Below are 26,166 nucleotides of genomic sequence, written 5' to 3'. Positions count from 1 at the left end.
TGTCCACACATGGAATAGTCTAAAGTTCCCTTTGTCTGCCTCTGAATAACTACGTCAATTTGTTGGGTTTCAGTGTCACACTTCAACTGGTGACCCAGATTTAATTTTAGTTCTGTCAGGATAGTGGCTTGATGAAGGAGAAGGATCACTGAAACTTGCCTGCAACACCACAACCAAAGAGTGAACAGTTAAATTTTTGGGATGCTGTTACATATTCAATGTTGGTGATTTCATCGAAGAATAAAGTCTGCTGTGCATTTAAAGCAATAATTCATCTGGTCCAAATTTATGAGTATTACTCATGAAAACTAAATAGATTTTCTGAATATTTGTGAGCAAGTTTTCTACTTTCAAACAAAACACACCTTAATAAAGACTTTCTACACAGTTGAACAAACTGCATCATATATTTGGCCTGAATAGTCTTAAAAATTACAACAGATGCTTACAATTTCTCTTTTTACTGTATGTTAGAGAGGTTGTATGCACTTAGAAGTTTTGTTTTACAACAAAAAGTAGGCTTTCCCCTGTTATTTTGCATATGAAAGTTTCTCTCTCAGAAAGGACTGAAGAGTAATATCCTATGGCACGATGGCCCCAGCAAGTCAGCTGTCATCATTCTCAATAGGACTGAAATTATGTCTTACCTACAGCTGGGTGGTTATTTTGAGAAGTTCATCAGTCTTACAAAATACTTAGTAAGTCCAGATTCTGCCTCTTCCAGTAGGCTAAGGAAGACCTAGTGTTGCCTTGGTTTGTCCTGGTGTGGGGGCAGAGACACTGCAATGTCACAAGCACAGCTGGAGTTCTGATGACCTTGTCGAAATACTATACAAACCCAGAGGTTTGTCTCTTTTAGTATCTAAGTAATATTGAGGGTGACAGATCACTGGAACAGACTGTCAAGAGAGTTTTTAGAGTCTCATCTGGAGATGTTCAAAATCTGCCTGAATGCATTCTTTGTGATCCTGCTCTGGCAGGGGGGTTGGACTAGATGATCTTTCAAGGTTTCTTCCAACCACTAAGCTTCTGTGATTCTGTGAACATTTTTGTGAAAAGCAGAGAAACTTTCAGACACCCAGGCTCAACAAAACACTCTGAAGAAGGACTTTTGTGTCTGAAAACATTTCTGTCTTCTTCTCCAGTGAAAATAACTAATAAATATTAATAACAATAATAACAACAACAATAATAACAACAATAATACCACCACCAAAAACAATCATCATCATCATCATTCTGTTTTCTCCAAATGCTGTTTTGCTTATTTTCACTGTGATGTTGGTGCACGATAGCATAATGAGTAATTCAGATGTCTGGATTATTTATTCCCCTGCTTTTTTGGGTTTACTTTTCACTTCCATTTTAACTTTCAATTTCCTTAATTTTATTATTTGGGAATAATAAAGCATCCACATGTTTAGGCCTCACTTCTGAGAAATAGACCACTATAAGCTAGTTCTTAGAAAAAAATTTTAAAAGGCCTGCTTCTCCATATCAAGTCCCCTAATCTCTGCGCCAGATTTGAATTTAGGGAATCTGTCTGGAAACGTGAAGAAGACAAACATTTGATAGGGCAATGATGCTGTTCAGGTCTCCATCCCTAATGAATTTATCCTTGTGAAAGACAGTACCTTCCTATGAACTTTAAGTGCTGAAGTTGTCTTATTTCTTGATTGGCAAAGAATAAATTTAGATTTAGGAATATTTACATAGAATGAGATTATTTTAGAAAATCCCAATTATAGTAAGTTTTAGCTTTACTTACGACTTCTCTGGGAAAAAAAGCAAATGCTAAAAGAAGTTTGTAATTCCTAAGGAGGAAATGATGGAAGTTACAGAACATTTGGGTAGAATATTAACATCTAATTTAATTTCCCTTGTTGTTTCTAGACAAACAGGCACTTTTGGGGGGACAAAAAATGAAGGAATTGCTTGAAAAGAGTTCTACAAACAGCATAGCTATTTATTTTGTGATGTGTTAAATGTTAGTGCACACTGGTTGCTGAAAAGACTGGTGTGACAATATTAATTTAAGGAATTTAACAGCAATAGCAAGTTTTTTGGTTTTTTTCTTGTTTGTGGGTTTTTTGTTTTATTTGTTTTTTTTTTTTTTTTAACCATCCATATAGTCATAATGGAATAATAATTGAAAATGCTGTTCTTTTGTTATGGGGTAAACCACTCTGTGTATGTTTCCGTTGTCTATTAAGTATTTTTTGGTCAGTGCTTAAAATGAAAATAGATTTAGCATGATGCTAAACAAGAACTCTGAAGTCTTCATGTATTTATACTTATATATGATAACCAGAACACCATTCCAAGCACTATATGCTGTACATTTTGATTTCATGAACCTGAGTGTATTATCAAATTAGCTGGAAACTAAATACTTTAAAAGTATTTTCATGCTAGAAAAAACAAAGCCTACAATATAGCCTAAACTTTTATGATTACTTCTGTACACATCATGATTCTGAGGACTGATTAGCCCATTAATAATTAACAATACGAGTTCATCTTCTGATCACTCAGTTTTTGTGATCTTAAGAGGAAAGCTCCTGAGTAAAATCTTAGCGTTCCTATGATACGGATGACAGGATCCTCTCATGAAATATCGATGGGGTCTTATAAATGGGATGGTTAAGAAGTTCCAGGGGCTTTTAGATTTTCAGATGTCCCTTTCCATATGGTATTCCCATAAAAAGAGAGATAATAGGTTTTAAATTTGTAATTCGTGTTTAAAAACGGCAATGAGTTTTAATTCTTTGAGTGAAATAGCTTTTCATGGGTGACATCTGAAGATGAGTGTATTCATGCAGCCTGCTGTACATGCTACAGTTCTGCAATTAAAGCTCTGATTATTTACTTTCAGCCGTTCGCTAGCCCGTAACAACAATGAAAAAAGAGTAGGAGATAAATGTTCTCCAGTTTTAGACAGCAATTAGTATAATTGAAAAAGGCTCACTGTTTTCAGTTACGCCAAACATTGGGCCTGAAGTTCCAGGGAGTCAACTGACAAAATTATTTTTTGCTAAAAAAATGCAGAGTATAAATTGAGGGTGAGGATTGCTTTCACTATTCAAATTAATTTAATTCACATTTCACTAATATTAGTGACATGAAGTACAAAAATTTGATTTTCTTCCTGGTTACAAATATATCCGTTAATTAAGTGATACCAAGATTATAAGTAAGAAGATTGTTATCATTATCATGGCTGTGACCTCAGATGGACTCTTTGATTAGGAGTGTGTTATAAAATGGTTAACATTTATAAATCTCTGTGTTAGATAAAAAAAAAAAAACCAAAACCTCTATGCCTGGATTCAAGGAATGCATCCTTGAATCCTTTTTTTTTTTTAAATACTACTGAGAAAAGAGCATGGCTATGGTTTTCATCTATGTCTTTATTGGTATATTCAGATGATTTTCCTTCCAGCTCCAAGACAACTTAGTGTTAAGGGTGAATCTGATCTGATCTTCCTTGTGCTAGTTTTGGCAACAGTGTTTCTAGCAGGATGAATACTGGGTAGTCAGTGTTTCAGGTTTCCACCATTAGGAAAATTCTGTACTGCGCATCCCTAGATGAAATATTGAAATAAAGTCATTATTAGGTAAACTAACTTACTTTCAAACTTCATTCAGCAGAAATTACCTTGTTAAAATTTAGTAGGAAACTGACAATATTTACCAGTTGTCATAGTCATGAATCTATTCTGAATGTCAGACTGAATACATTTGCCTCTCAAAACGTGTTTACAGGATTGTCTCTACTGTTTTGCACTTATATTAAGGACGTACTTAATTTTGTGCTTATATTAAGAATGTACTTAAACTCTGTGAACTCACACCATCTAAAGCTGTTGCAAAACAATGTATTATTTTTTTACACATTGTCTTCTCTCTTTCAATTGTCTTCCCTTTAACAGTTTAACCATCTACTCATGCTTTATAAACAGTACCAAAGATATGTCTATCTGTGAAGAACTGTTAAGATTTAAGAAACTAATTTTTGCAAACTGTATTCTGAACCAAAACTTCAGGAGTCTGGTCTGGATCCCAGAGAGTTTGCATCTAAATTATTTACTCATCTGGAACCTAAACTATGTATGTACTAGGAATCAGGAAGATAATTATAGTCTGTGAAATGGATACATTTCACAGCAGAGTGAAAATAAAGAAAATAATTTGGAGATCAGAAATATATTAAGAATGTAGTGATGGGCTGAGTTAATAGATTCTGAATAAATTGTTTACAGATGAAAACTCTATTAAAATGATGACATTATTTTGTGTGGATGTTGATGATTGTGCTAGAGGAAGGTCTGAAGCAGAAATAATTTTCCTGCCTTGGCTGGAGCTGCAACACTGAGTGAGATAAGGAAGCAAAATGCATGGATGTATCTTCACTGCAAACCTTTGTGACTTGGTCTCCAGGAGAGAATACAGAAAACACATGGCACTTCTCAACAGACCATGACCCAAGCAAATCAGTACAGATTCCCATTGCATCATAGGACTGTTCTGCTTTCAAATTTCAAAGATTTCTTGCTACTCACTGAAAACAGTTACTTTCATCAGCTTTTACTTCTGTACACTGGAAAATTTATCTGTCTGTGAGAAGCATGTCCCAGCTGGCAATATTCCATACAACAGCTTTGATTCCTGTGTGAGGAGGATGTGTCTGGTTTGAGATAAACTCTTACTCAGAGAAACTTATAACATTTTGCTACAACAAACTGGTATTACCTCCTTCAAGAAGTTCATTTCTTTTCTCATCGGCTGTCTTTCTGGTCCATCTGAAGCATCAAAACTGTAGTTGCTTACAGCAATATTTACATTAGAAAGAAGATTAAGTAAATTACAAGAGCTTTCTTTTCCTCACATCCAACTCTCGTGTTTCCAAAAAATACAATACCATATCATTTACATCAGAGAGCTACCAGTCCATATTTTATTTCTTCATACGAGTCTGCTATTAAAAACATCTCAAGTTGGTTGCTTTCCATTACACATGTAAGTATGAGCCTTCAAGCTATAGTAAAGACCACACCATGATCTCCTGAGGCAGAGGCTTATACAACAGAACATATGTGACATCTGGACCACCAGCACCATAGTTACCTGAGGAACTAGCAGTTTCTTAGGGCTGACAGTGTCCATATGTTGGGGTCATAGGTTCTTTCTTACTCTAGTTCAGGTAACTCTGTGGACTGTAACTTGTCCTACCAACTGCTGGCATTCTCCCTTCAACTAATTATTGATGTTGGTATTGCATGTTCTGTTTCACCACAATTTGGCAAAGGGAACTGGTAGGCCTAAGCTACTCAGAATAAGAAAAACTTATTACTTCATTCCTTATTCACATACTTGCAATTAAATGTAAACTTTAAAGAGATATGAAAAGATAACTGTGCTCTATTTTCAATGACACAGATACCTACATTAGTTTTGAAATAGTAAGGATCTCAACTTACCAGTAAAAACCTAATTGCTATCTTGCACCTGTACCTTGAAAGATGATCTAGTCCAACATCCCTGCCAGAGCCTGTCACACAGGAACACATCCAGGCAGGTTTTGAATGTCTCCAGAGAAGGAGACTCCACAATCTCTCTGGACAGCCTGTTACAGTGTCTTGTAAAACTCATAGTGAAAAGGTTTTTCTTTACGTTCATGTGGACCCTCCTATGCTCCAGCTTGCACTCATTGCCTTTTCTCCTATCATTGGACATCGATGGGAAGAGCCTGGCTCTGTCCTCCCAACTCTTGCTCTTCACATTTACAGATATTAATGAGGTCACCCCTTAGTCTCCACTTCTTCAAGCTAAAGAGACCCAGCTCCCTCAACTTTTCCTCTTAAGGGAAATGTTCCACTCCCTTAATCATCTTTTAGGCTCTGTACTGGGCTCTTTCAAGCAGTTCCCTGTCCTTCTTGGACTGAGGGGCCCAGAACTGAACACAATATACCAGATGTGGCCTCAAGAGGGCAGAGTACAGCAGCAAAAGAACCTCTCTTGGCCTACTAACCACACTCCTTATGATAGAACCCAGGATACCATTTGCCTTCTTAACCACAAGGGCTCATTACTGGCTCATGGTCATCCTGTTGTCCACTAGGACTCCCAGGTCTTTTTCCCCAGAGCTGCTCTCCAACAGATCAGCATCCAACTTATACTAGTCATGGGGCTATTCTTTCCCAGAAGCAAGAATCTATGCCTGTCCTTGTATTTCATTAAATTTCTCCTTACCCAACTCTCCAGCCTGTCCAGGTCTCACTGTCACCTCAAGGAGAGGCTGTGTTTCTTGGTATCAGACATGGATCTAGACACATCTGCCATGGGTCAGAAATATCGAATTATCTCAGTTATTTTGATATCTTATCTATATTTCACCCACAGAAGTGCAGTATTAATGTAACATCTCCACCCAGAAGATTGTAAACCAGGTAAAACTTGGTTTAATAAGGCTTCTGCCTTAAGACACATTTGTTAGCTTATCATCAAGAACCAACTGTAATTCTTGAAAATATAGAGATATATTATCCCTAGCATTCCTTTTACATGGCATTCCTAGTACATAGTCTTAGATTACTGCAGCCTACAGTAGCTTTGTTGTCACCCTTTCATTCTTTAGGTAACTGGTAGCTGTGCTGGTTTGAGGCCAGACAGATCCTCTCTTGCCCCAAGAGGGACAAAAGAATGACACTCACACAACTGGATTGGAGAGTGATGGAAAGTTTAAATGGAAAAGCAAATGATGAAACTACAAAAAACTACAAAGCATAGTGAGAAGAATATCCCAAAGCACACAGAGCCCCTTACGTAACACGCAAAGGCTTTCCAATTCTTCTCTTCTCCCACCTGAGGGTATACCCAAAGTCCCCAGGGCTCGCTCTTCCCCCCCTACTGCTAGGCTAGTCTCAGACCGGCCAGGTCTGAGACAGCCACCCCCCTCCTTTCTCCTCTTGACATTAGGCCTAGACAGGCCTAAGAGGCCTTGAGATACTCCCCCACTGTTACCTGATAAGAGAGCATCTCCCACGGGAGCAGAGAGGGAAGAAAGAGGAAGAGAATGACTTTGCAGATGGATTTATAGGGCGCAGGATTTATGGGTAGAAATACGCCGTTTCTTGTGTCAGCCTGATTGGGTGGACATTCAGAACACTGGAGGTGTAGCTTATGTGGCAACAACAGGAGGCACCCAGCCTGAACTGCCACAGTAACACAAGAACTAAAACTGGAAACGAAGACATTACTGGCAGCATAGAACAAAGAAATTAGCCTGAGGCAATGAGATTTTAGTCCTGACTATACCACATCACAATCCATATAAGCTTGTATTCTAAATTTAAGTCTTTTTTCCTTAATGCTTTCCTCAAAGTTCCCCAGTTGCTGATGAAACTACTGCACAGTCGGAGTAATAGCAGTTGGGAAACTGTCATCAGTGATTCACTATAAACCAGGAAAGAACAAAAGAGCTTTTGCTACTGTTCTGCTTTCTTAATGACTGCAATGCTGGAAGTAGGAATGTGTTTCTGAATCTGAGAAAGACAGCAAAATGAAAGGATTTGGCATTTTAGGAAAAGGTGTGAGAATAGAACAACATTCTGGAAGGCAAAGCAGGTCAGGTCAACAGAAATGTCAGTCAACAACCACCAAAATACATCCTGGAGGAAAAACTAGACAGCCAGCTGTTTTAGAGTAGGATCTATGGGTGATAAGAAATAAAAAAAAGGAAACTCAGCAATGATTGCTATTGAAAACCATATATATTTAAAGATAAATAACACAGTTTACATTTAAAATAAGTATTTCCTGCTTGATAGTGGAAAGTAGGGCTCAGCATCCACTGTGGATGCTCTTGAAAGCCATACTTTTTAAAAAAATATAGAAATATAGAAAGAATCCAAAGGAAAGCATTAAGAATAACCAAAGGTCTAGTAAACATATGCTGGGAAGAAAGACTTGATGGAACCTGGGTGATTTATTGAAGACTGTAAAAACATTTTAATGGTCTTCAAAGGTAAAATGTTGCTGCAAAGAGGAAAGGCACAAACTCTTCCACCACAGACATGAAAACAGTAAGTGGTATAAAGAAGCAGGAAAAAACCCACCAAAACAAACAAACAAACAAAACCAAACCTAACTCTAGGAAGTTTGAGTATAGTTAAACAGTTAGATTGCTCAAAGAGGTTGGAATCTTCACCAGAAGGGGTTTCTGAGAATAGGATAGGCAATCATCTATCCAGACTAGTCTAAATATAATTGATTCTGCCTTGGGGCAGGAAGATGGACAAGATGACCTCTCAGTGTCCTTCACAGCCCAATGCTTTACATTCTGTGAATTACAAGAAAATGATTTATCATTGAAAAATGTCACCTTCCAAAATGAATTGTGAACTCCATTTAACAGTCTCAAGTTGTTGGCAGGTTGGAGAAAAAAACAACATTAAATTCATTACACTAAGTGCTCAAAGGCCTAGAGTACAATGTCTTGGCTGAAAAAAAAAATCCTAAATTCATTGTTATTTCCTTCAGTTTTGAAAAATGGAAAATGGGCCAGATATGAAGAACTACGTACTGCAGATTGTAGTGATAGAGGATTGTGCTGCTCTTTTGCCTTATCGACAAGGTAAGGTACACTTCTTGCACTGGACTTGCAAGGACTCTTCTTTCACTGAATATACAATAATTTAAAAAGAAACTGAACGATTAAAAAAATTTGATCTATTATGACAGATGAAAAGTTTCAGAACTGTGATAGCACACATAGTTTGAAAGACACCAAAGCAAAACATGAGAAGGTTGTCATTCCAAACCCTGATTTGTTGCTATGAGGATGCTGAGTATACACACAACCAAAAATCAAGGTGCTCTCTTCATTCAGCCTCCTTTTGTGAAGAGTTAATTTGAAAATTCTTCTGGAGAATAACGTTTTTGAAGAAAATGAATGCATTAAAAAATTTCTCTTTTTGTACATGTGACAGGTGCAAATCCCCCAGTACTCAAAAATCAGAATAGAAATAATTCCTTATGAATTAATTTTAACAAAGTTATGTGGGATAAAGTCTGAGCGGGAGGAGGGATAAATTAAGATTATGATGACAATAAAGCCCTTACATGCATTGATATTTTGTATCGACACAGTATTACACAGTACCAACAAGGCTGTTCTTTATTGTGTGAGACACCACCAAGCTAACTATGGATTCCAGCTCAGCTAGTGCAACACTAGTGCTTTATTCCAGCACCATTACAATGGTCAGAGATCATTTTTCCATGATTCTAGATATAATTACGTCAGCAAACGTTTGCTGCAAGAATTGCATTAACTTCAAAATTTACTTCACTTGTAATGCAGACTTCCACATGATGAAGAAGCAGAAGATGCATTTTACTGCTAAACAGATCTCAGTGTTGGTTACATATGTTGATGCTGGAGAAAGAATTTTTTTTCCATATACTTGTTTATGAAATAGCAGCAGTTTGGACAATGACATACAATTCAGCTGAGCTCGTCCTGACACACCTAAGAAGAGTTTCTAAAATGTTCACTGTGCTAATATGACTTGAAAGGGAAATTTGGATGCTTTTACAAAGTGCCCAAGCATCTCACAAGTTTGCAAGGCAATAAGCAGCCTTTTTATGGCAAATCATGCAAAGAATGGTGTTACTAAACCAACCCAAACAGGAATGAATTTTCCCTTGTGACTTCTCATTAGCGATATAAGTGAAGGATCGGATCCAGACTCTGTGCTATAGTGTATTTACCTTGGTCCCACAAATTGCCCTTGAAATGAACTCTGCTAACAGAATACTGTACTATAGCCACTGTTTCACCTACTGTGAAGAGGGATTGAAGTCAGGACAAATGAGAAATTAAGCAATCAGAAAAGGGGATTAAAACTGTTTCAGACCTACTTTTGAGGAGACGTAGCATTTTTTCATCCTGTACAGTATATATTCCATAACTTTGAAAACAGTATCATTTAAAAGTTAACATCTGCTTAGCTGGTAGCACCAGATAAAGGCTCTCATTTGTAATGAACAGGCAAATTTATTATTGCCCCAGCCAACAGCTATTGACTTGGTGGAGCACTCCTGCTTATTACAACCAAATTTATTTTTATTCAAGAGTCAATGACACTGTGACATGAGGTACTGTTTACAAACTGATGCAATATATATCAGCAACTGCTAGAAGTTAATGATTAATGGTTACAAAGAGGAAATCACATGCTACGAAAAGCATTACGTGCTTACTAATTATATTTGCTGCATTAAATGTGCCTTTATAGGTTAGTGGAACTGTAATGCACCTCAGATAATTTCTCCTGTTATTAATGTGAGTTTTATCATGAAACACCATTTAATCATGCTATCATTACATAAATAATTTGGCTAGGCTAAGGTTCTATCTTACTTTTACAGCACACCTTTTAGTTACAGGAAATTTCTGTCAGATGTCAGCTTGTGCAATCCTAGATTTAGGATTTAGTGAAATGCAAGGTAACTAACTGTTCTTGCTTCCAGTTGAAGCCATATTATTCTCTAAATACTGCAGATGGAGCAATATAAATGCAAGGCAACATCTTAAACATAGACTGACAAAAGAAAAGCATAGCAGTGTATGTCCTTTGCTCAGCCTGCCTTCTAGCTTCCTCCCTGCAGCAGAGCAATACTGCTCAACTTTGTCCTTTACACTTTATATGCTTTGCACTTTCCATGCCTTAGGGTAAAATTTGTTGATAACTCATGTATTTTGTCCATTCTATAATTATTGCTGTATAATTGCATGTTTTTTTTAACCTGCTTGACCCAGTAATGTTTTCTTTCCACCTTTGTCTGCTAATTTTGTATCTGGGAGATGCGTATTTTATAGGACAGTGTGACTCTAAAAGTAGCATTATTATTTTTATATTATCCCTAAGTAAACATTCCAAAACCAATAATCAAGTTTGTTCATTCCTTAGAAAAAAGCAGAACTGCTAATGATGACTTCTTGACTTACAGTTGTGCATAATAACTCTTCCTGCAGAAGAAGAATACTCTAGTCTTGGAGCACTGATTTATCTGTTTGTTTCTGTTGTCTGAATGCAATCTTCATTTCCCTCTAGACTGATGAAAGAAAATGTATAAATGTGGCAAAAATTAAATACTTGTGCCATTGCCAAGTATACCATACTCTGTTTACACCATCTAATTAGATTTAAACAACGTTCATAAATTACAGTCATTGATCTTTTTCAGAAGTGAGACATACACTACTAGATTCACCACACGGATCCTACTTGTATCTGGCTCATAAACTGCCTATGCTACTGAAGACTGACAGAATTACGCTGTACTGCTTATTATGAAGCAAAGAGTTAAATTCAAAGATGTTCCTACATATTTGTGACTCCTGACAAAGATCTCTAATACTCGTCAGCCATTATTAACTTGTACTCTTGCTTGCTGTCAGCAGAGCAGTTGCTGACAGGAGAGCAATAGAGGAGACTAAGTTCTATCATTCCAGAAGCCTGCAACATTCCTAAATAATAATAATGAATTTATCCTTCCAATATTGTGTGAAGAAAAAAGAAAAAAAATCCTCTTCATTTTAATTTAGAACCACAGAGAGGCAGATTTGAACAAGGCCATTCAATAAATTTTTGAAATTCCAATCTAATAACACGAGTTCAAGAACTAGACTTTCCTCTATGTTCTAGTAAGTTGTCTTTTACAAATACAGCTTTTGATGTTGTAACAAGGAAATATTCATAACATTTATTGTATTTACTGTGATGGTAAGAGGCTATTATTGCTTTAAACACACAACACTTGATCTTAAAAAACCAAAAAAGTACTTCACATCAGCAACCAACATGGCTTATTTGAGGTAATGACTACTTTTGAAGAAGAGTAGAAGTTATGATTTTTTAAGTTCATTACAGCAAAAAGTTGGCATGAAAGAAATTACATGCATGTTAATAAGACTTTTTACTAAATTGATATCTAGATATATAAGCCTTTCAGAAAAGTTTGGAACACCACTAAAAATGCTAGGTTTTGGAGGCAAGGGATGGCTCTTGGAAGCTCCAACAAATATTCCAAAGAATAAGACATTTCAGACATTATTCTGGAATTTTAGTGAATCATTGGCAAGTGCACAATTAGTTTGAAAGACATTACATTTAATTCTCTAACCCAGGAAATCGTACTGTTCTGGTACCAAAAGTAGTAAAACAAAACCGAATAAATAATGAGTAATTGTAGGGGAAAAAAAGGAATACAGCTGTTACAAGACAATTTGACTTCATTGTCAACTCAGTTGAATGAGGAGAATTTTAATTGTAAGATAAACCTAAAACATTTGTAATTGAAAGCAGACAGACTATGCATTTCCTCTTATGGTCCCAAACTCTGCAGTATCTGCTGTCACATTAAGATTTGGATAATTTCTGGGATCTACTGTGATGGTTTGAAACTGTCTTTTTAATTTTTTCCTTGTAAAGTTCAAAACAGAGAAAGTGAAAGAGTGTAAATAAGTCACTATTGGGTGTAAGAAAGCAAAATAACGATTGTTCTAAACACTTCCATTGGATAGATAGAAATGTTTAAGAACTATTACCCAAAACAAAGTGGGGCACTCTGCACATTCTGTGTTCTGCAGTTGGGGCAGTTGCTGGGCTGTCTGGCTGCTGTTTTCTTTTTCTTCTCTTCTGGCTGAAGATAACACACACTGACCTCGGCAGCTAAGTTAACAACTTTCTGCTCTAACTAACTCTGCATTCTGTCCAAGGGGGATCTGGGGGGGAAGCTCCTGGGAGAGGGAGGCCCCTTTGGGAAGGGTCCCCTTTGGGGGGAAGCAAAGGGAGGTTGGTTGTGCTTTTCTGTTGATTGTATATATTTGTAAATGTTGTGAATTTTGTATATTTGTACATATTCATTGCATTTCATCATAGATTGCAGATTCTGCTTTGTAAATACAGCTTTTTATTTGCTTCCAGACTGGGCTAGCCTGGTTATTGTCGGTGGGGGGGGAATTTCAGCTCACACCGACACACTTTTTATTTTTGGCGCTCCAAGTCGGGGCTCGATTGCTTGTATGATATATTTCTGCTCAGTGAATGTGGAAATAATGCTTAATTTTGATACTAGCTCACACAGAATGGGGGAAACAAAGACAAGCTTTTAAAAGTAACTTACTTTTTGTAACAACTCCTTCAAGGCGAATTATGTTTGGGTGATCAAATTGCCCCATGATGCTAGCCTCTCTCAGGAAATCTCTTCTCTGTCTGTCCACATATCCACCTTTTAGAGTTTTAATTGCAACAGGTATCTCTCTTTTTCCTGGTGTCTTCAGACGTCCACTGCATACTTCCCCAAACTCACCTTAAATAGATAACACATTTGTTGGATCATTCATCTTGCCTGGAGATCAACAGCAGTTTGCATTGATGGACTTAGACACGTCATTTTTCAAAATAACCTTCAATAGATGTCTTAAAAGCTGTCTTTTAAAAATGTTATTCATAGTTGTCAGTTAAAACAGAATGCAAAAATATCCAAGAAACTGACACATCCTGTAGAAGCGGACAGAGAAATAATAGATGGAATATTCAAATCGCTGGTTTTCATCACATCCCAGAAAAGCAAAATATTCAGCATTACTTCACAACAAATAATCACCTTTCATTTGTAACACGCCATGAGATCTTTGAGACTTTCACTGTGAGTGAAACTAGCTGCCCCGCAGTGTGGTTCATTTTGCTTTGCCGACACTTTGAGACTGAACTTTGATATCAATATCTTTGTGAAACGACTCAGTATGCTATCAGAAAGGAATGTAATGATACTTAGATTTTAATTCTAATGATGACAAAACATCAGTCTAACGTATCTATTTATAGCAGTATCTATCTATATGGCTGTCACGCCCTAAGACCTATATGAAAAGAAATGCCAGGAGAATATAGAATACCTGGTTATCCTTCAATTGTATAAAGCGTTTAAAATAGACTTACTGTTATTGAACCCCAAAAAGGCATTTGTATATGATTTATTTAAATGGACCTCCACACTTACTTGTATTAAATTATATATTTCACTGTTCAGACACCCAAAGACCAACAGGTTCAGCAAACCAGGACTGAATTGTGTAACGAGAGGAATCTCATTACCTTGTTCACCTGATGTTTTCCTGCATATGTAAGGGCCTTTAAAGAATGCTTGTCTCCTTGAATTCCCTTTACACATTTACTAATTTAGTTTATGTGGAAATCACAATTTTCCTTTGATCTTGAAGCCACTCAAAAGTTATTTAACCCCACTACCAGATACACTCTGGATGCCTGCAGGTCAGTTTTCAATGGGTAAATGAAAACTGATGTTCACAAAAATATTTCAAAGCACTTTTCACTGCAGGGTACTTCCATGCCAACATATAATTTCTCTACCTCAGTCATTTTTGAATCAGAACTATTTAAAAAGAACAGGACTCATAAACAGATGAATATTTCTCTGGAGGAAATAATTTCTTACCTTTTCCATTGAGTGCTGTCTGAATTGGATTTCCTTAAACTTTAAGGGCAGAACAAAAGAAACCAAAATAGGAGGGCTCTATCCTGTAACATTGTGTCTTCAGTTATGAACTGAATCTAGCAGAGAGAGGCCTTAACATCAGAAGCTTCACTTCAGAAAATAATAACTCCCTGATGGTATAGGATTAAAATGGATATTGTCATATTGCCTTTATTTTATTAGGTTCCATCCTTCCACAAAAATAAAATAAGGTTTTATTAACCTAGAAAATCCAGGAAAAGTGGAGGAACTAAAAAACCAATTTCACAGCTTGCCTTTCTCTTCAAAATAGAGACTTCATTAAGCGCAATATTACAATTAACAGATGCTGAACATAACCTCTGAATAAATAGGCAGCTTCTTAAACATCTAACAAGAGACAAGTCTTTCTGCCAAGAAACCTCTACTTATTTTATTTCTATTTAATTTAAACAAACAAATCAAACCATGTGCTTCCCTAGCTATGTTTGAAAGTGGTTCAGGCCCATCTGGCAGTCAAGTCCCAAGCAGCTGCTCACACAATTGTCTCCTCCCACCCCAGCCCCAGAGTGCTGGGAAGGAAAATTGGGAGAAAAAGGCCCATGACTTGAAATAAGGAGGGTTTAGTAGAACATCACCAAGAGATAACAACAATCATGAAGAACAATAGTATGAATTAAATAGTATATACAGTGAGTGAGAAGAAATGCAGCGTTGACTGTGATGGCCCGGCCCGGCCCGGCCCAGCCCACCCAGACCTGTCCTGACTTGGCCACCTGATCCTGTTGCTCCCACCACCTCACACAAACCCATGCTTGCCCTGGCCAACCCTTCCTTTATATAGTGGGCATGATGTCAGTATGCTATCAAATACCCTATTGGCTGGTTCAGCTGCTTTTCTAAAGGCCTGCTCACAAAGTGTTTTGAAATGAAGGAGGCAGTTGAAGGACTTACAATCCCAAGATTTATTACCTGTACAACCTCCAAAACAGGGGAAAGAACATTGTGTCTTCTCCCTGACCCATTTCTTTTCCCTTTTTTGATGCAAGATTTGTATGGTTAGAAAGAAATTTCACTCCCCTTGGATATTGGGATAGATAAACTTGTGAACGTAAAAACTAAGAGCGTTTTTTTAGTGACATGATGTCAGAGACAGTAAGTGGTCATCATCTCACAGAATACAGTTACTACATTTAGAAACCTAAGGTATGTGCAACAAACTTCTAATTCTGGTCTGATATGCAGTCTGGTATTACTACATGGGATCAAAAGAAATGCCTTGCAACACATGATGAGGTTGCTATTGATAGAACTGAAAAATGACATCACTGAATACCGATCAACCAGTTTTCCATGGTTTTTAGTCATTAGACCCACAGTAAAACTGGTAGAAGATGTAGATTATAAAAAGAATAGGGTATACTTTCTGTGAAAAAATGAACAGTTCACCTCTGCTTTGAGTTTCAACACTTTAACAAAGTAAATAAGAGGATAATTTTAACTTTTAACCCAGAGTAGACAAAGTATTGCTGGGAATTCCTCTCATGAAGAGGCGGTGAAGCCTTAAACCAAAGAGCAAGAAGGGATGGAGTAGAAAAAAATGTTATGGACAGAACAAAATCAGTTGATATGATAACACGTAGGAGCAGTAAGTTTAATATAAAGAGTGGCTGAAAGGGGCCATTGGAAGAAAATCTACAGTAAAGAAAAGATAACAAATTGCAGGAATCAGTACAAAGACACCCAGATATCTTTGTAATGAACAAATGGGAGATTTCATGGAATTTTTGATACTATTGGCAAAAAAACAAAATCAAAACCAAAAACCAAACCAACCAATCAAAAACTCACCAAAAACCCACAAACAAAACCCAAACAAAACAACCAAAGCAATCAAACAAACCCCAAACCAAAACAGAACATGGACAGGAGTTTTGAGTCCAAAAATATATAATATAAAATTAAAAAATAGTAAAGCTTTTTCATAAGCAGTGGTTAACATAAAAGAGAATGGAATAATAAATGTCACCATTTAAATAGTAAATATTGCTAGAATGTAAAATTCATTAATAACTATTTATTTGATTGATGTTGCAATGAGAAACATAAGTTAAGCATTTACAAATAGGTTCTGTTTTAACTTTTGGTATTGCAATGCTTTTAAATTTCCATTTTGGTTTTAAACTGTTCCCTCTACTGCCTTAACTCTTCAGTTTGGACCAAGATACCAGCAGACTGAAAAAAGAGAACACTAACAACTATTAATCCTAGTAATCTTTTATTTGATCAAAATTTCTATAAAACAGTATTTATTTATTTTTTTTCCGAGATGAACCAGATGTAAGGTAGGAGATGATGGGAAACAACTTGAACAGAGTAACCTAACTACACATCTTTGTTGAATCTGTATGTATGTGCAGCTAGAAGTTGCTACTTTGGTGGAGATCCCTTGCATCTATACATGGAGTAAGTAAACCACAACAAATTTAGGAAGGACTTTGCAAAGCCTATATTTTACTTGCTTGATTTTCACCAAAGCATCAGAATGACAGCTATTCAGAGAACTGCAGACTGGAACACCAACAGCATGCAAGGGGAGAAGCCTGGAAGAGCTGAGACCAAAGTTTCAATTAACTGGCTCCACAGAATACAGTGGGTGCATTCAAAAACATCAGCTCTGTAAATGCCCACTAGAAGGACATGAAGAAGGATTTTAACAAGAGAGTATTCTAGTTTTTTTTCTCACAGTAATCTTGCGAGCTCAGTATCCTTTCTTAAATTGTTACTGCTTTGCATTCCTATTACTACCTGCCTAATGATACGACCTTACAATAGAAATGTTTATTACATCTACCACTAATTGTATAGATATTCTCTTTTTATTTTAGCTATGATGTCTTTGATTTTGTAGGCTAAGCGTGATCTAGATTTTTGCAACAACAAAGCGATATTTTCTGATCTGCTATTACTGCTTCAAGATTGTGTTACTTTTTTTAATTTGACCATTTGTTGCCATCTTCTTGGAATCTGTTTTTAATATCTGATGGAAAAACATTATGATGTGGAGCAGTCACTGTGTAAACAACAATTTTCAATACTTGCTCTCTTTTTTTTCCTTATCAATAGGGATACCCTTATGTTACTAGCACTTGGCATCAAAGGAACAGAGCAGTGTCTGTTATGACTAATAAATGGTCATAGAGATATTCCAGTGCCTTTTTGCAGCATTCTGATGGGTCTGTAAACACAGTGTAAGTTCATAAATATTTAAACAAATGTGGGTCTTAGATTTTTGCACTTCTAAGCAAAGACTGAAATATAAGACAAAAATAATAAATAGGAAGCCCTTGTTTTTCAAGTCTATAGTGTACGTGTAACTCAGGTAAGTAGAGTGGTTAGGAGATGTGAGGTTTTAACAGTGCTGTAATCACAAGCTTTATTGAAAATATTACTGATTTGATGTTATCATCCTCAAATAAATTACCAAGCATCAAAAAATATAATTTATATTTTTCAATTCACATCATCCAAGATTAAAATTACCAAAAACTTCAAAAAAATAACTTGGGTACAGATTTAGGTAAGGTGAAAAAAAAAAAACCCTAGAAAAAATATTTGCTGTGCTGTAATCTGCACCGCAACTCATGAATTGTCAAGAGGTTTTGGACACAACTGTTTCTATTGAAAGACAAAATTGGAAACAGATCAATTTCAAAATTTTTTGTAACCAGGAATGTTAAAAAATTTCAAAAAGTTGCAATGTTCCATGTTGACATTTTCAAAATAAAAACTTTCAGCCCTTGAATGGAAACCATTTTTGTTTTGAAAAATTAAGGTTACATAAATTCAGAATGAAAATAATTCATCAATACAGAATGTTCATACAAAACAATTTGAAGAAATGCATACATTCACTTTTAAAAATATTTTTATGCTTCATTTTTAAAAGATTTAATTTTTTGGTTTCATGTAGGTGAAAATTGTAAACAGCTTTTAATTCTCCTATGATAAAAAATACATTTTGTATCTGATTGCAATGTTTAATACAGAATTAAGAGAAGGCACAAAGTAAGGACTGCTGTGAATTTTAATAATACGTAATATTTCCTAGCCGCTTTTGCAGAACTCTGTGATTTGGTACTCTCCATGCCTCAGGCATGGTATTTAACCTGTATCTTGTCTTCATGGAAATGGGTTTAAATTTAATTGCAATCAGTTTGCAAGTTGTGCTAGGCAAATATCTTTGAAGATGGCAGATTACCCAAGTAATTTTAGAAGATGAAAAAAAAGAAAAGAAAATATTTGAAAGCAGGAAAAAATTCACTCCCACATATATAAGAAAAGAGACAGAAAGATGATTAAAGAATTGAAAAAAAAAAACAAAAAACCTAAGTTGAGAATAAGGACAAATTTTTTATCTGAACTAAAATAAATAAGCTTTCCTGTCATATTCAGCTGCTTTGAAATAAGCAGTTATACTAGTGCTGAATGTAGTTAATATGCTTTATAATCTAAGACATCAATATAGTATATCTGAAGAAGAGGGAAAAATAAAAGAAATCAGACAGAATGTTTTCTGGTTATTTCATCCCTCTGGGGGTTCTCTCAAGCTCATAATTTCAGTGGTGCACAGTGCAGGCTACATATTATTTAGCTTAAGCAATCAGTAAACTATAAAGTACTCTACTGATATGGACTGCAGTGTGAAACTCTCTTACTTTGATAATTTCTCTCCCCTGTTTGTTAAAAACCCTGTGTTTATTTCTGTTATTTTTTTCCACAACATTTTCTTGTGCATAATATGATTTTTGGCAACATTGGAGACATTTCCATTGTTATCAGTGCAGTAATATATCATTAAATGAGGGGTTTAAACTGAAAAACACCTTTCTTAAGTGACAGAGATAAGAAACGAAGGTGAAAAAGAAGGATCACAGTGCATTATGTCTTCAAATAGTAATTTTTCTGACAATACCATTGGCAGTTACTTAGTAGGTAATAAAACAGTATTAAAGAAAGCTTGGAATAGATAGCTCAAAGATGGGCATTGGAGTATGGAACATGCTAATGAAATAAAATTGCAGTGAGGTGAAGATGAAAGATCTGTGTAATCAGTATTATAAGTACCTTTCAGAAAGCAAGTTACAAAACTCAGTCACTCTTAATATCGTGAGGACACAGAGAAATACCCATATTGTGTAAATTGAAGATAGGTATAGTGTTAACATCTTTCACAGGAAGGAATTACATTACAGGACTGGAATTAGAACTCAGGATTCTGTTCCCATGTTCATCAAAATTTCTGACACAGACACTTAGCTCTCCTACCTTTCCTTTTCTGTTGGGGCTGAGAAATGATTAACAATCTCCAGCCAATGACAGTGTATGAGTAACACAGAGAACACAATGCACAGGAATTTAAAGCTCTCCTCGTCAGTCAGTTTTTTGTTTCAATTTGTTCTAACTGTGAAAAATGCTGTTGGGCCTTCTGATAACACGATAACAAACCATGCATTGAGATCCACTAGTTAGGTAAGTTTGTAAGGCTTTTTTCTAGCTTTGTCTCTCTAAGTCCTCAGTAAACTACAACTGGGTAAAACAGAGAGTAAACAGTCTCAGGACCTGCTCAACAATGAAATGCTCTCTGCTCTAGATAGGCAGAACACAAGTTACATGAAATGGTCTTACTTGATCTTTATAAACATTTCACTTTTGTTGTGTTAACTGCAAGTGTGTTTTCTGTCACCACTGAACTCCCACCAGAACCCCTAGTGAGCTCTATACAGCAGCCATAAGACTTTATCCCTACAAAAAAGGGATTTCCAACAGTGAATGCATAGGAATGCTTACACAGCACTTTCCCAAGTAGCAAAGCCTGGTAATTAAACCAAAGCTAAGACAAGAAGATAACACTTACAAGCCTATAAATACAGCATATTAGCAAAGGTTAAGACCCCTGAAAATACAAAGGCCATGGTATATTCCTCTGAAAAAAAAAGGCCAAAATACACGCTAGATTATGGACTTCTGCAGCTTACTTTCAAACAGATGTGAAACAGCTTACAGCTCCAATGAAGTGTTCTCAACCAAAGGTAAACATCCCATAGATGAGACCAGGGTCTAAAACAATTGTTTGTAAGTAATTCCTTTCTATGCTCACCACACACAGACAAAGACAAACTGGGATGTAAGAAACCCTGCTGCTATTTTTCTCATTCGTTCTGCTTCCTATCTCCATAACACCTTTCATACTGTCTACACTTTCTCATCAGATTTCCCTTTTTTTCCTTTCTGCCAAAGATCCTTCTCCACACAGCTACAGGAAAACTTATCCCAAGCCAGCTTCATCTTTTCCTCTTGTACTCCTCCTAATTTCTGGTTTTTGTTTTTGTTTCTCTCAGTCAATATTCCAACCATATCTTCCCATAGAAAGAGATTCTTATCTAATCTCTGCCTCAGTGACAGAGAATACATGACACTAACTATCGCAAATGCTGTGACACAGTGTTTTGAGTACATTTGGAATAAAGAGGAAAAAACCCCCTGACCCTAACCAAAAAAACAACCCTACTCAAAGAAGGGTTAAAGCCTTAAAAAAAGTTTGGGTGAAACCTATTGCTTTAGAAATCAGCCTGTCAAGAACTTATCTGAACATACATTTGAAACATCAGCCAAATACAATGCCTCATGTACACTAGACTTGAGAGTTAACTCATGTGATCAGAGAAATATGTCCATGTTTTATACAATACCTGACCGAGTGCATTGGTGATTGAGGAAAAGCAGCCTTTCCATGCTTAGATATTTTAAAACGTAGGTATAATTTTACCTGCTCCAATAACTTTCTCAATACGAATTCTTGAAGGATCTATCTCCTTTGCAAACTCATGGACAGCAAGAGATGGGTCTTCATATGTGTCTGGATCAATGTATGTTTTGACTCCTGGGAAACTTACTGCAAAGAAAGAGAGAATACTAGGAATAAATAATTGTTTGACATTCGTGCATTAGAACAATATATTTGGTTGGTTTGTAATTTTGGTTAGTTTGGTTTGTCTTTTTTTGGGGGGGTGGGGAAGGAGGTGTGCGTTGTTGTTTTTTTTTTTTTTACTGAAGAATTGAAAGGATTTGAAATAATTTATTGTATCTTCCACATTTAAAGTTCCAGAACCCAACAGATGAAACTAATGACCCCGAATTACTAATCTTGCTACTGATTTCACAGAAACCAGCTCCAGAATGTAAGAATTGCTTTATTCACTGTCAGTGCCAGAGGTTTCAAAGAATGACTGAGCATAGAGTTAAATATTTCAGGTGAGGCTTCTGAGACAGCAAAGAGCTGGGTGTTACATCTCCACAAATAGAGGATAAACCTCTGCCAAAACAAGATTAGAACAGCTTTCAAAAGTACTGGCATGGCTAATATTCCCTGTGTTCTTGACAGGTTCTGTTAGACCCTGCTCATCTCCTCAGATGGATGCATGGATACTTCAGGATTGCTGCTGTGCACTGTTACATCAAACATCCTTTCAGCTTATGATAGGTGATAACCAGTGTTAGTGTAAAGAATGGAGGATACAAAGGCATTAGGTTCTCTGAATGCTATTTAGGCCTCTGGTTACTGTCATGTTTGCTAGCTACATGGTCCCAAGTTTTATCCTGTCCTACAAGAACAAAAAGTCGAAGGCCTTTAGAAAGTTCAGCCTTTGATTGTGAAGTGGTAAGATAGTGCCAAACTCCTATGCTGTTTTGTTTCTATCCTAGCTGAACTCAAGGATCTCGTGAGGAGATGTTCAGAATTAAGATGACAATAAAAATTTTGGAAGCTTCTCCTTAAGAAAAAATAACAGACCTAGCTAAGTTTTAAGGAAAATGCTATTTCAGGTAAGACTTTTTTAAAAAACATTTTAATTGTAAGCATTTAATTTGTAAATGCTATTTAGTACTTTAGACTGAAAAGGCTCCTTGCAGCCTCTACACTTAACTGTCATCCTTAGGGAATGCTTCAAGTACAGCTGGTAAATCTGGAAAATGTGGCAAGTCTGCTGGTCACTTGAAAGGGTGTCTACAGGGACAGCAAGTGAGTGTTCAAAGATACAGGGAAAAGCAGATCCTCAAGACTGACAGTGATTACTGTCAAAGCCATTTATATTCTCCTTTGCTGCTCCTTGGGTGATTTAGGCAATCTGTACCTTACTTTGATAGCAATGCTTCCTAATTCACTCCATTTATGGATAGATGGCTGAACGTTCTTTTTGCCAAGAATGTCCAGCATTTGAGATCCTTTTCTCTGAGGATGGGTCCTGCGGGAGTGTTGTACTTTGTTTTCTTCTGATCAGCTGGAACAACTGGGGAGCCAGATGCAAGACAAGAACAAAAATATTCAAATCCATTTAAAAGTCTTAAAGAATTTCTGTCTGCTTCCTTAGAGACAGCAGGGGCAATAGTTGGTTGATGCCAAATTTCTCTGGCAGGCTCCAGCAAACCATCATTTTCTAGCATGACTAATATCCCCTGTGCTACTAAGGATATCATGTTCAAGAATTTACATTGCTTCTCTTGGACTGTTTGGATGGGGATTTTTTTAGGCTGCTGTGATGCAGTGATTGAGTTTGGAAAACTTTCAATCCATTAACAGAAGTTGATGTAGATAATGCATGAACTTATCAGGATCAGAGGAAGATACTGTGGCTGGGTCCTGAGAACCTCTTTTAAAAGAATTAAGTACATCTCAGTCTTCTTCGTTGTATAACATAATATCTGAGTTTAAAGCAGCTCATTATCTGATGTGTATAAATGCATTAGGTGAAGAACACGCGTTTAGTACACATGAATGTGGCTAGACTTCTTTAAATTGTATGCCACAAGCATTTGGACCACTGCAACACACTGTACAGGAACAAGGAGGACACCAGACAGAATCACAGAATCACAGAATGGTTTGGGTTGGAAGGGACCTCCAAAGGTCATCTAGTCCAACCCCCTCTGCAGTAAGCAGGGGCATCATCAACTAGATCAGGCTACCCAGGGTATCATGAGATGTCATATCATCAAGGACCCCTTACAAACTCCCTTCGAAGAGTTTATTTCCTGAAATCTTCCTCTGATTCACACTGAGCTCCCAAGGGAAAGAAAGGTGAACAGGAGATGGTTTTCTTTTGCACACAACAGAAGCATAGAATGTAAAGTGTGGACTTGACAAATCTAGGAGCAGGAACCTATCATGGTCACCAGTGCAGGTTTTGCAACAGAGGTTTTTTTAAAATAACTTCAGTGAGTCTAGGAGAAGTCACCCTTATATTGAGCTCATCAGAGACTCTGCAGCCCCACAAATTGTTTAAAGCTGAGATGTTAGATATCGAATCTATAGGTAATCACCAGAGAGATAAAGATTGCTACTAGCACGGAATCAGTTCTTATGGAGGCACTGAGTACTTAGGCTAAAGAAGGGAGTATTGTTGACTGTATAGTTTTAGATGCTGGACTAAATCACAGTAATTTTTCTTTAGCCTTGGTTGTATGAAGCACATACACTAGTAGAGACTTGCCTCGTCAAGTCTGTTACTGTGGTAACTGCAAATGAATGAGGAGCCTCTGAGATGAAGCTTTGTGTCAGCACAAGATACAATTATCATTTAACCTGGTCTTAAAAACACTAAGTGAGGCTTTTTCTCTCAGAGGCATATATCAAACTCTGTGGCAGAAAGGTTTTTGTCTTCTTTCCTCTCTGACCATGTTTGGAAACAAACGACAAACAAATTTTCCTATCCTTTATGAGGCAATAATCCCTTTTCCTAGGCAGAAAGAGCCACTTGGCTGGATATAATGGTGTCACCTGAAAAAAAATATTTTACTTTTGGTGATTTATCTTCTATCTCGATCATGGTGTTTCCAGGGACGTTATAAAAGAATAACAAAACCAAACCAAAACAAAACAACAAAACACAAATTTTCTTTGAATGAATAAAAACTTGAAATGGTTACTCTAATGTAGAACAATGAGCATGGTAATTTAAAATAAGTAGCTAAACTAAATAACCTGATATACTTCCCATAAGAGACTGACAGGTTTTTATATCACTGTACTGATCAGTGAGCAGGAACACAAGGGAAGGCAACTCATTCCACTTTTTATTTCTTGGATGGCTGGAAGTGTAGATCCCAAAAGCCAAAGAGAACTGAGTAGAAATAAGACACATAGTCACCAAGAGAGGACTTTTGTGGCAGAAATTCAATATGGCCCAGATCAGTTGAGAATTCAGACATATATCTGAAAAACTGATGAATTAGTAGAATACAAAAAAAAAAAATCTCTTATTAGGTAGAGTGAATTCAGTAAAATTGTTCAAGAAGACATACAAATAAAAATAAACATTCTTGATGGTACAGACAATAAGGAACTCTTAAACTGGTCAAAATAAAATGTTAAGGGCAAAATCTGTACAGAAAAGAATGAACATTCTCAATTTCAAAAATGATATAGATATTATTGTAAAACAGTGCTGAACTACTTACAATGTCCATTTTGCAAATGAGCCCTTCTTTTCTCTTCCGATTTCATTTTGGCCTTTATGTACCACTGGCATCTTTAAACAAAAACAAGTGAGTTTTTAATGAAAATACTTGTCATGCATAAATGTTTTATCTTCACTTTTATGAAAGCAAAAATCTTTGCATTTGGAATATTTAGTTATGACTCTAAAGAGAGAAATATGCTGAAGGACTAAAAAGATATTAGATACAAATAAAAATAAATCACAGTTCAATGATTGGTATGAAAATGACTGCTTAAGTTCAATCTTGAATCACTAAATCACAGAATCACATTAACATTCAGGTTGGAAAAGACCCTCAGTATCACCAAGTCCAACCGATAACCCTACTCTATAAGAGTCACCCCTAAACCATATCCCCAAGCACCACATCTAAATGACCTTTAAGCACATCCAGGGCTGGTGCTTCGACAACCTCCCTGGGCAGTCCATTGCAATGCCTGACCACTTTTTCCATAAAACAATACTTTATTTTACAGTTGGACTCCTCCAAGGAATCCTGATACTTTAATAAATTATTACTTTCCTGCATTCTTTTTTTGTATACATTAGTTTGTGCTGATTTAACCTTACCCTATTAACTTTATATCCACTTGTTAGAAAGAGTTCACGTTTTTTTTTGGTAATAGTTTCTTGTGGCACAGAGTCATCTTGGATGACTGTGGCAAGTGGTGTTCCCCAGGGATTAGTACTGGGTCCAGTTTTGTTCAATATCTTTATCAACGACCTGGATGAGGGGGTTGAGAGTACCCTCAGCAACTTCACTGATGATACGAAACTGGGGGCGGAGGGGTGGCTGACACCCTGTCAGGCTGTGCAGCCATCCAATGAGATGTGGACAGGCAGGAGAGCTGGATGCAGACAAACCTCATGAAGTTTAATAAGGACAAGTTCAGGGTCCTGCATCTGGAGAGGAATAACAGCAAGCACCAGTAGAGATTAGGGGCTGCCCTGCTGGAAGCAGCTCCATGGACAAAAACTGTGGAGTCCTAGCAGACAGCGAGTTCTCCATGGGATAACAACGTGCCCTTGTGGCCAAGAGAGCCAGTGGTATCCTGGGGTGCAT

The 26,166-nt window shown here is 36.6% G+C and overlaps 1 protein-coding gene across 2 annotated transcripts in view; it reads right to left on the bottom strand.

Moving 5' to 3' along the window:
• LOC128974830 (ephrin type-A receptor 6) overlaps positions 1–26,166 on the bottom strand; it is a 604,268-nt gene that overhangs the window by 105,975 nt on the left and 472,127 nt on the right. For both annotated transcript variants that reach the window (XM_054391568.1, XM_054391575.1), the window contains 3 exons: positions 25,063–25,133; positions 21,377–21,502; positions 13,195–13,380 (listed from right to left, as the gene is read on the bottom strand). In XM_054391568.1, the coding sequence (XP_054247543.1) occupies positions 13,195–13,380; positions 21,377–21,502; positions 25,063–25,133 (383 nt within the window). The remainder of the gene's footprint in view (positions 1–13,194; positions 13,381–21,376; positions 21,503–25,062; positions 25,134–26,166) is intronic.

This window comes from Indicator indicator, chromosome 1, assembly GCF_027791375.1.
Source record: "Indicator indicator isolate 239-I01 chromosome 1, UM_Iind_1.1, whole genome shotgun sequence".
Taxonomy (NCBI): Eukaryota; Metazoa; Chordata; class Aves; order Piciformes; family Indicatoridae; genus Indicator; species Indicator indicator.
Note: the sequence above shows the minus strand (reverse complement) of the source record. Positions and strands in the feature narration are given on the sequence as shown.